Raw genomic sequence first — 9942 nt, 5'->3', positions numbered from 1 at the left:
AGTCCTACCTCGAAATTAAGGTCATAGTGCTTTATTCCATGTTCGGTGAAATAGCTGGGGGAGTATCTGCGCTCATTGAGCCTCACCACAGTAGTGATGCCAAAATCAGGTGTTGAGAATGTCTTCACATAAAGCTCAGGGTGGCACACCTCCTGGCCCTGCTCATCCACCAAAGTGTCACTAGGACCTGAGCATTTCCCTCTTGGATAATTTCGTGGCGCGCGGTCAGAGCCTACCAGCAAAAGCTAGAATCTTCGCCGGTACTATCCAGTTCATATCTCCATTCGAGAGCTGCTGATAATGCTCCCAAGCCTTCCGATCGAACGTCTCAAGCTCAAACCATCCCTCTTGAACAGCAAACTCGAAGCCCTCACAAACGTGTTCAAGGGTGAGGTCGAAAGTGGACACGCCGAGAGTAGCATCTCTGAAGGGCTCCAATCTGACCTTGTCGAAATACTGGGCCGCCTGGGCGCCTGAAATTTCACAAAACCAACGATCTGAGCTGTTAGTAATATAACCAATAGTAAACCGAAGCACCAAACGAGGTCTAGATGGGCATAAAAATTCGCACTGTAACAAAACCGGACTTTTCTCCCACTTTTCTCCCAGTCGTGATGGTTGTTGAACTCTCAGGGAGATTCTGACTGCTGTTAGTAACAGCCTGTTACTACTATGCGTTCGACATCAATACGCTGCGAATACTACCATATATTCAACCGTGTTGATCAATCAAAGTAAACCACACAAGGTCCCTCCAGTAGGAACATCAACTCACCAGTGACATCTCCTCTATAGGTCATACATAGCGAGGCCAGACAAGCCGACGCTGCGCGGAAGGTCTTCTTAGAACCACAGAAGTGAACAACTCGTCGGCCCTTGTCCAATAAGCCACAAACGTCAGTGATGTACCTTCGGTGGGGATACACTATCCAGGTGCTCGATGCAACACTGTAGGAGAATATGCACATTGTCAACTACATGTGTAAAAATTTCGAGGAAAATTGAAAAAATTCTCATCGGTACACCCCTACCCGATTTCGTATGTAAACTTGTATTATTAGTGAGGTAATTCCTAAACTCCGCTGAGAATAGCGGCCATATACTCCAACACTATGTTACAATTTGAAGCCACCAGTAGCTCCACAGCAGTATTGAAACATATATGCTCGCTTCCCTCAGCTGAGCTCGGGGAAATTCCTTCACTTATTATAAAACTTTACACGGATTTAGGTAGGAGTGTAAAAAAACTCAACAAGAAATTCCTAAAATTTCCTCAAAATTTCCATTTCCTCACCAACACTACTCGGAAGTTTTCTCACCTGTGCGTTAATGCAAGATCATATGGGCCAAACTCTTTGCCCAGCACTTGATACTCATATTCAAAATCGGTGCATATGTACTCCCAACCGTCAGAGTCAGACTGAACGTACGTCTGACCGCCCCCGAGCTCCTACAGTGCGACATATTCAAAGTGAGTTTATACGCCACTACCGTATACGCGGCTTTGTTGAGGGAAACCCAAAGATATCGTCCTGGAATTAGAGTGACAAGTGTACATCTTGTGATGAATGGTATGAGGCTCGCCGGGAACACCTCGTCCTCCACAGAGCGCTGTTCTGAAGAATTTTACTTCACGTTCAAGTAACTCCGCAAGCGACATCGTAGCCTTCTACTTCCAACCAATAGAAAAGAAAGTAGAAACGCAGTCGCCATTAGAAAGCCATATAGCTTTGAGGGATAACACCCCCGAGACTTTAATAACAATGTGATGATGACATTAACATCGAAGAATGTGTCCGTAGCCATGTAAAAAATTCGAAATGAGTTTCCCCCCAAAACATGGCTAGGTTCCTGCATGATTCCCTAGTAGCCATATAAGCCTCATACCATCCCACCTGTTTCCGTAAACCGCGATGGTGTGGCGCTGGTCATAGCCTCCCTGAACATCTCGACAACACTTTGCCGACGAAGAGGACCTTGACAAGTAGTAGCAGTAGGGGAAGCCCCGCAGGAAGAATGTATAGAAAATGACATCATTACATAACAAACCTGATAATGATAACATCTTTATTAATATCATGGTGATAAACTATCTACACAACGTACAAGTAAAATCACTGAAACCTTAAAATTCGCTTAAAAGTCAGAAACAAAAAACTACTACGCTGTAGGGCGGGACCATGTGCTAGTCCGACCGCGCTCGCCCTTCTCCCGAAAGAATAGTTCTCTACCCTCAGGAGTCAACACACAGTCCCATCCATCCGGCAAGCCTTTAATAGCAGCCATCGCAACCTCAGCAGCATCTGTCGAGACTTCCTCCTCATCGGTCTTCACCCCTTGCGTTTCGGTAGACTGGGCCTTCGGGAATTCCCACTGAGTAATACCAGTTTCAAGCTGATGATAATAAGGAGTTCCGTCCTCAGCAATATGCTCCTCCCAGCCTTTCGGGAGATCTTTAGAAGACACCTGAACCTTAAAATCTTCCGCGTGCGTGGAGTCAGATCCAGGATACTCCCACTGTGTCACCCCAGTCTTCGAGTTATAGTAATACGGAGTACCATCATCAGCATTAAACTCCTCCCAATCTGCCGGCAAAGCCTCTCTACCCTCAACACTCCGCGGTGTGGTGACACCCATCTGACTAGACCCCTGTGGCAGCTCCCATTGTGTCACCCCTGTGGTCGAATTATAATAATAAGGAGTACCATCATCTGCTCGGAACTCTTCCCAACCAACCGGCAGGGCCTCTGCAGTCACCCCAGTCTTCATTGCCGTGTCACCACCCTCGACATTCCCCGGCAGCTCCCATTGTGTCACCCCTATAGTCGAATTATAATAATAAGGAGTACCATCATCAGCGTAAAACGTCTGCCATTCACGAGTCACCCCCTCACTCGACTCCTCTCTTTGTGCACTACTGTCACCAGTCACCGACTCTCCCTCAACCGGTGACTCCCATCGTGTCACCCCAGTAGTGGAGTTATAGTAATAAGGAGTACCATCATCAGCTTTAAACTCCTCCCAGCCTAGTGGCAGCCTCACCGCCAAGTCGCCCGGCCTCCTCCACTGTGTCACCCCAGTGGCCTCATTATAATAATAAGGAGTACCATCATCAGCCTTGAATTCCTGCCAGCCTTCGGGCAATCCCCTCTCATCCTTCTCAGTCGTCGTAGGCTTTCCTGATTCGACTGGCAACTCCTCAGCCTCCACTCCACCACATGGCCTCTCCCACACAGTCTCACTCTTCGCCTCATTATGATAATAAGGAGTGCCCTCAGGCGTTCGGAACTCCTCCCAACCCTCCGGTAAGGGCGTTTCTACTACCCCAGGCCTCTCCCACTGTGTCACCCCAGTCGCCTCGTTATAGTAATAGCTATCACCACTATCTGTCTTCAACTCTTGCCAGCCTTCAGACAAGCCACTCCCCCCCGGCTTCTCCCACTGAGTATGTCCAGTAGCCTTATTATGATAATAAGGAGTACCATCATCAGCCCTCAATTTCTCCCAACCTGCCGACTCCTCCACCTTTACAGTCGCCTCAGTCTTCTCCACCGTGGCAATAGGTCTTCTCTCGATCACTGATGGCTTCTATAAGAGATGATGATAAGAACTACTACTACCTCCTATGCAACTCACCTTAGGAGCCGACTCGATCGTTCCAGAGGTATGCATAGCCTCATCAGTGGTAAGGCGCTCCCTGAGCCTGTTACTGTCTATTGGTATCCACTCGTCCCACCGAGAGTCCCAGGCATCAAACCCTACCAGAACCTTGCTGGCCTGAGGATCTACCTGATAGTAAAACAACAGTATATACATGAGAGCGATCGATTCTGCTACTATTTGGTATTATATCACTACGACGACTATGGAGGCGAAACTGATTTCTCGCGAGCTAATCTGCGTCGATGCAAGTCTAAACCATGTTGTGATAGGCGTTGAACTTTGAACTTATATACACACTCACTATCACACGATAATGACAAGTATTACCATTTGATCGCATCGTACGACAACATTGTAAGGACGACAATAAATGATAATGATAAACATTCTAACCATTGGACATAACAGAAACTTATACTACCTTGGAGACCCCCGAGAAGAAGTGCAATAGAACAATTCTACTATAAAATAGCAGACGAATAACACAAACTTCGACCCCTACCCCAACCGTATCGCATGACCATAAGCAGTCAATAGCCAACCCTCACAAGGATCGGTTCAATAACTTAATATCAGTGCTACGTATATAAAGGCATGGGATATAACAGAGCGTACGTTCATGTTGTTACAATCAAAACAACTTGAAAATCGACATCGCATCTAAAATATTTTTTTCTGGCAAACTCAGTTACGCGAAAAACGATTCAAATATCGTCAATATCGACCGTCCGGTTGCGGTTTCAATTCCCATAAGACTGTAAACTAAATCCAACCCAGCTTACTTCTTTAACAGTAGCATCCCACCAGAATTTATGCCACTCCACTGACAACTCCGAACTAGGCTTCAGAGCTTTCCTATGAGCCTCTATGAGTCCGCCTACAACAAAAAATTAAAAATCGCCAATTCTGTGAGAGTTCCCTTACCAGTCTCGTTATCTCCAACTCTAACTGGCATTCTCACTTTATGCCTGCCAGCTAAGGACGCTCCTACGGTCGTTGCAAACCAACGACTACGGAAGGTGAAGGGCCTCAACATGCAAGAGTACCGCATAGTAGCAATACTCGCCACTTTGGTGGTGAGCCCTAGCATACGTTTATAAGGCAGCATGATGAAAGAGATTTAACTGTAGTAGGTTAGTACACTGTAACACAACTACCACTCTAGTGACACCAGAGTAGTTAGTTAACGAATGGTAAAGGACCTCATTGGAAATGCTTCCAAATATGGAACCCTCTAGCCCTTCTACAACGTATCATCTCAATGTGGCGTGGTCGTGAACATTACACGTAAAAGCTTCGACCTTTCCCCCACACATCTACACTCAATGGTTCGGAATGACGAAAGCTCTACAGTGGGGGGGGGAGGAAAAAAGTCGAAATAACATAAGAGAGAGATCAACCTACCACACGAAGGGGAACTTTTACTCCGCCTCCTACCGAAACGAATGCACCACTGTCCCCTCTAGCAGTTGGGCGCATCTCTACTGTGTTCATGATGACGACGCTAACACGATCATTCACTAGGCTAGGGATGGGCTGACCGAGTGGGATGAAGTTGCTTAGGGGGTGATCGGCTTTGGAGAGCTCTCTGGCAGAAGACGAGGAGGAGGAGAAGCTTGTAGGCACCCTCGCCTTCCACTAGGTCATCCGAGTGATCACTAATACGCATAAATCAATAATAAAGAAGCACTAGTAGTTCCCACTTGGCGGGTACAGTTGTGATTTTGGCCTCAGCTGCCTCTCCTCCACTGACAGGCCCTGTAGTCTTACCAAAAAGCTGCTTTCACCGTTTCCAGCCTCTTTGAGCCTAGTATGATGAGTATAGTGTCTAGATGATAACCTCACTTCAGAGGGTGGTTCTCGTATGTACCTATATTCCCTACTCCACTAACTGAGCAGCCTCGGTGACACCATGTGATTTCTAGCTCGCTAACAGGGGATCCGTACACTCATGCCTAGTGTCACCATACACATGTATGGAGCTCACCTTGTATGGATTCCAGTCGCAGGTGTTGGGTTGATATCAGCAGGCTAATAGCAACAAGAGCTAAGGTAAGCCTCGTACTTCATAGGGATGTGCATCTATTAAGTAATAATGGTCTGAACGTAAACTGGAGTAATTTTTCCCATCTCTGGTTTTCCAAAGGCAGCGGGTTTTCTGCGTTCGTGTGAAAAGCCATCAAAATTCCATAAATACCTCTTCACAAGAGAAATCATGGTTCGCTAGCAAAGGAGCGTTGAGAAATATTCCAAGGAAGCAAGATTTTCCAAGATTTTACCCGCTGTCCACCATTTTTTGTGCAAGCTAGCAGAGCTAGTGAGTTACGTCACTGGTGGTATTCTCTTACAAGGCTTATTAGCTAGTGGCTTAGGACGGCAGCTGGTCTCGAGGAATTTCTCTGTTTGATGATACTCGAGTTCTTATTGTGTATAGATATTCTCGAGAGTTGTTTTCTTGAAGGTTTTATTACCATAATTTTGTCTCTTGAATAGCTATTGAGACTAAAAGCAATGGAATGAACGAAAAGTCAGTCTTAGGTTGTTAGTTTTATTCTTCCGCTCAATGACCTCGCCTGCGTCGGCAAAGTATACGGATCCTAAGAGTGTGTCTTGGCTCAGTAGGGGTTACTCCCAAGTGGTCATCACAGGGATTATCGCCTTCTGTTGCCCGGGTTTCTTCAACGCCATGCAGGGTCTAGGAGGTGCTGGCAATGCTAACCCCTCTGCTAACGATCCGGCCAATATTGCACTGTACGTATGTTTTGCCGTGTTTGGTTACTTTGGCGGTTTCTTCTTCAATCTGCTGGGTCCTCGAATTCTAATGGCTGCTGGTGGCATCCTGTATGCTTTCTATGCAGCATGTGCTTACATATCCGGACATGTTGCTGGTACTGGTTGGCTCTTCGTCCTCGCCGGCGCACTACTGGGTTTTGGAGCTGGCTGGCTCTGGACTGCTCAGGGTGCGTTAATGATGGCGTATGCCCCTGAGAATAAGAAGGGTCATTACATCACGACCTTCTGGGTTATATTCAACCTTGGTGGTTTCATCGGTGGTATCCTGCAGTTCGCTCTGAACTTCGATACCGAAACTGGTACAGCTAATGCTGCTTCCTACTTCGTGTTCATCGCTATTATGGCTGTTGGTGCCGTCATGGCTTTGTTCTTACTAAGAGATCCTAAGAAGGTTGTGCTCGAAGATGGTTCGCATGCAGTTATAACTCCAGCTAAAGGCGTCAAGCAGGAGTTCATTGACGCTGCCTCTGTGATTCTGGATAAAAATATGATTCTATTACTAATTTTATTCTTTGGTTCTAACTATTTCTACACGTATGTCTTCAACTGCGTGAATGGTGTTCTTTTCACTATTCGTACACGTGGCTTGAATTCAGCGTTGTACTGGTTAGCCCAAATGTTCGGTGCGTGGTGCACTGGTATCCTCCTAGATAACGTAAAGTACAGTCTCAGGACTAGAGGAATACAAGGTTTCTTCTTCGTTTTCATCTGCTTTAACATCATTTACGGTCTTGGGTGTTATTTGCAATACGGTTATATGGGCGGTTACGATCGTTATACTAACGTTGTTGGTGATGATGAAAAGCTTGATCTCACTGACAGCAAGTATTGGTATCCTTGCATTGTCTACTTGCTCTATGGTTTCGGTGACTCTATCGTTCAAACGTTTTCCTATTGGGTAATGGGTGCCATTGCTGGTGAGAATGCCTCTCTAGCGGCTAGATACACCGGTCTTTATAAGGGTATCCAGTCGATCGGTGCTGCCATTTCCTGGACTGTCGATTTACCTGGTATTCACGCTGCTTATACTACGCAGTTTTGGATATGTTGGGTTCTATTCCTCGTTGGCATGCCTACGACATTCATTGCTTGCAGAGGTATTGGTAAGGGCTCTGCTGAGGACACTTCTACCACTGTTGAAGTCGAAAGTCTTGAGAAACGTCTCAATAGCAAGAGCGACGTTGTTGGTACGAATGAGTCGATCCGATAGATTAAATGGTCTCATCTGATCTCGACTAATGAAGCTTAATATAAGTTGATAATGATTATGTTCCAAGGTTTGTGTATTTTAAAGTAGTTGGTTTTACTCCCTCCAAGATGTTGTTAGGAAGGGACGTGTAGTGTTTACAGGGCAATTCTACCAAATTGATTCACCGTAAGGGTCCCATTTGTATTCATAGTTGTTGTTCCCATTAAACCTGTTCAGCAGTACTCTGCTGTTGGCACTGCTACAGCTCTTGCAGTGTAACTCTCGATCTAAGCTTCCTAGTCGTTACTCTATTATCTATATTTCTGCTACTATTAGTCGTCACATTGGCAGTCTCTACTGTCTAGAGAGACTGGTTATTCTATTCTCGCAATGTTGTGTTCGTTTGGAGGCAGTTGGGGTTGCGATTTCGGGAAGTACGAGTTTCAGTCATTCTGACCGAGTATACCATTTGTCTTGATTCCAGGCTGCTGAGTAACAGTCCGCCTATTCAATAGTCCGATTTTAAATTTGAGAAGCGTTTCCAGAAACGATTCTGTGACTTTGTGTTCATGGAACCAGTTCTGGAAACGATTCTGTGACTTTGTGTTCATGGAACCAGTTCTGGAAACAATCTCAGAAACGTCTCCAGAAGTGGTTCTTAGCGCGTTCAAAGGAGCTTTTCCGCGATTCTGAGGGAATCGCGAATTCCAGAACCACTCCGAGTGGTTATGAAAAGTTCGTGGCGCGTGACAGAGGCTTCATAGAGAAGAGCACCGAGAAGAGGAGCGTCTGGAGTCCGGAAGAAACAGGACCTTGAGACAGATACTGAGGTCCAGCAACCAAGTACCACTCACTAAAGGGTGAGTAGGTCAACAGCCTACTGACAAGGACTGGTACTCGCTCTGAGCGAGTCGCTCATAGTTGGTCCGCTCAACAGTGACTAGTATAATAAGTAGTCAATCCAGTCTAGTAGGACAAGTAACTTATCATAAGTTACTTGCAGTGTTATCATAAGTTACTTACATCGTGCAGTGTTACCCGAGTGTCTCAGACTCGAATCTTCGTCGAGGTATATTTCGGAATTCAGCTATAGTCGAGGAAGTCGAGGTATATAGTACGTTGTTGCCTCAGGTTCCATCCCGATGAGCCCCATTTCGTATTTGATTTGTCCATTCTAGAATCCTTGCTGGAACCGATTTTAAAAATCGTGTCTACTGAACGCGAGTCGGAATTGATTTCGGAAGCGCTTTCGAGATCGATTTTCTACTTTCAAAATCGTGTTTATCGAACACGACTTCAGGAACGATCCCGAAAATCGATTCTGAGAATCGATTCCAACATCGCACACAGCCTTGTCTATTGAACGGGCGGAGTATGATTACCATAGTAAAAGACAACAAGTTCTTATGAAAGGGATCAAGTCCTTCTCTTCTCCTTTCAAGGACAAAATTCCTACGGGTACCCAATTCAACATCGGTAGCGTTCGCCAAGACAAGTCTGGCGATTTTAACCTCACAATCAAAAAACTGAGGTGTGCTGTCAGCAACACAAGATGATGTTTTAAATCGCCAACACAACATCAAAGTCGAGTGGAACGAAAGCTTCCGATCTTCAATAACGGATAACTAAGCGATAATACTATCTCAAACACCGCATGAGAACTTAGTCTAATCAGAAACTCAATGCGATCGAATCTGTTCATACTACTATTGAGCTCGCTATAACTTGGTGATCTAACTCGATTGTGGGGAGTCAAGTACGGTATGAAATGCAATCGAGTCACAAGTCACTCTTACACCACGAGTGCTATTGTGGAGGCTGCAATTGGATGATCTTGTCTACGAATGTTCGGTTGATGTAGTGATGACCACTCGCAGTCGTGAACATGTCGAAGCCCATTCTTTGGAGAATATGCCACGTAAAGATGGAACCGTTCACGGTAGTCATCGTGTTGGGAAATTCTAGAGACATTTGAAGCTTGTTCGGGTCTCCGCCAGAGTAAATCACGGTCGCATCGAGGCCAATGTCAAAGTGAGGGTTGAGCCACGCCTTACCAACAGCATTGAAAGGAAGCCCGGGCCAGGCGGATCTCTTTCCGTATGAGTACAGCGCAGCTCCACCCGAAATCTTCAAGTCAGCCGAGTAGCTTCTAGTCTCCGGATCATACTTTGCTGGACCGCCTCCTGATGTACAGATCTCAATAGCTCCCTCTAGTAGATGTGGAAAAAATTTCGGCATTAGATCAACCACGATGGGAACCGCACAACCACCAGTTCGAACTTCGAGGGATTCCGGGA

At 45.9% G+C, this 9942-nt stretch overlaps 4 protein-coding genes across 4 annotated transcripts in view; 1 reads left to right on the top strand and 3 right to left on the bottom strand.

Annotated features, from left to right (window-relative positions):
* Pmar_PMAR003641 (conserved hypothetical protein) overlaps positions 1–800 on the bottom strand; it is a gene marked incomplete at both ends in the record, with an annotated part of 967 nt that extends 167 nt beyond the window's left edge. The window contains 3 exons of the mRNA XM_002784336.1: positions 9–187; positions 237–473; positions 776–800. Of these exons, the coding sequence (XP_002784382.1) occupies positions 9–187; positions 237–473; positions 776–800 (441 nt within the window). The remainder of the gene's footprint in view (positions 1–8; positions 188–236; positions 474–775) is intronic.
* Positions 801–2160: 1360 nt separating this feature from the next.
* Positions 2161–4771, bottom strand: Pmar_PMAR003640 (hypothetical protein; the record flags this gene model as incomplete). Its single annotated transcript, XM_002784335.1, has 5 exons — positions 2161–3588; positions 3637–3789; positions 4446–4540; positions 4588–4631; positions 4710–4771. 5 exons carry the CDS (start codon positions 4769–4771, stop codon positions 2161–2163), a joined length of 1782 nt encoding a protein of 593 aa, XP_002784381.1.
* A 1455-nt stretch (positions 4772–6226) lies between these two features.
* Pmar_PMAR003639 (conserved hypothetical protein) lies at positions 6227–8003 on the top strand (the record flags this gene model as incomplete). Its single annotated transcript, XM_002784334.1, has 1 exon — positions 6227–8003. One exon carries the CDS (start codon positions 6227–6229, stop codon positions 7664–7666), a length of 1440 nt encoding a protein of 479 aa, XP_002784380.1. The 3' UTR covers positions 7667–8003.
* A 1448-nt stretch (positions 8004–9451) lies between these two features.
* The window catches only part of Pmar_PMAR003638 (hypothetical protein), a gene marked incomplete at both ends in the record, with an annotated part of 709 nt that continues 218 nt past the window's right edge, over positions 9452–9942 (bottom strand). The window contains one exon of the mRNA XM_002784333.1: positions 9452–9828. Coding sequence (XP_002784379.1) covers positions 9452–9828 — 377 coding nt within the window. The remainder of the gene's footprint in view (positions 9829–9942) is intronic.

Source organism: Perkinsus marinus (assembly GCF_000006405.1).
Source record: "Perkinsus marinus ATCC 50983 genomic scaffold scf_1104296935302, whole genome shotgun sequence".
Taxonomy (NCBI): Eukaryota; Perkinsozoa; order Perkinsida; family Perkinsidae; genus Perkinsus; species Perkinsus marinus.
This window is presented reverse-complemented; position numbering and strand designations above follow the sequence as displayed.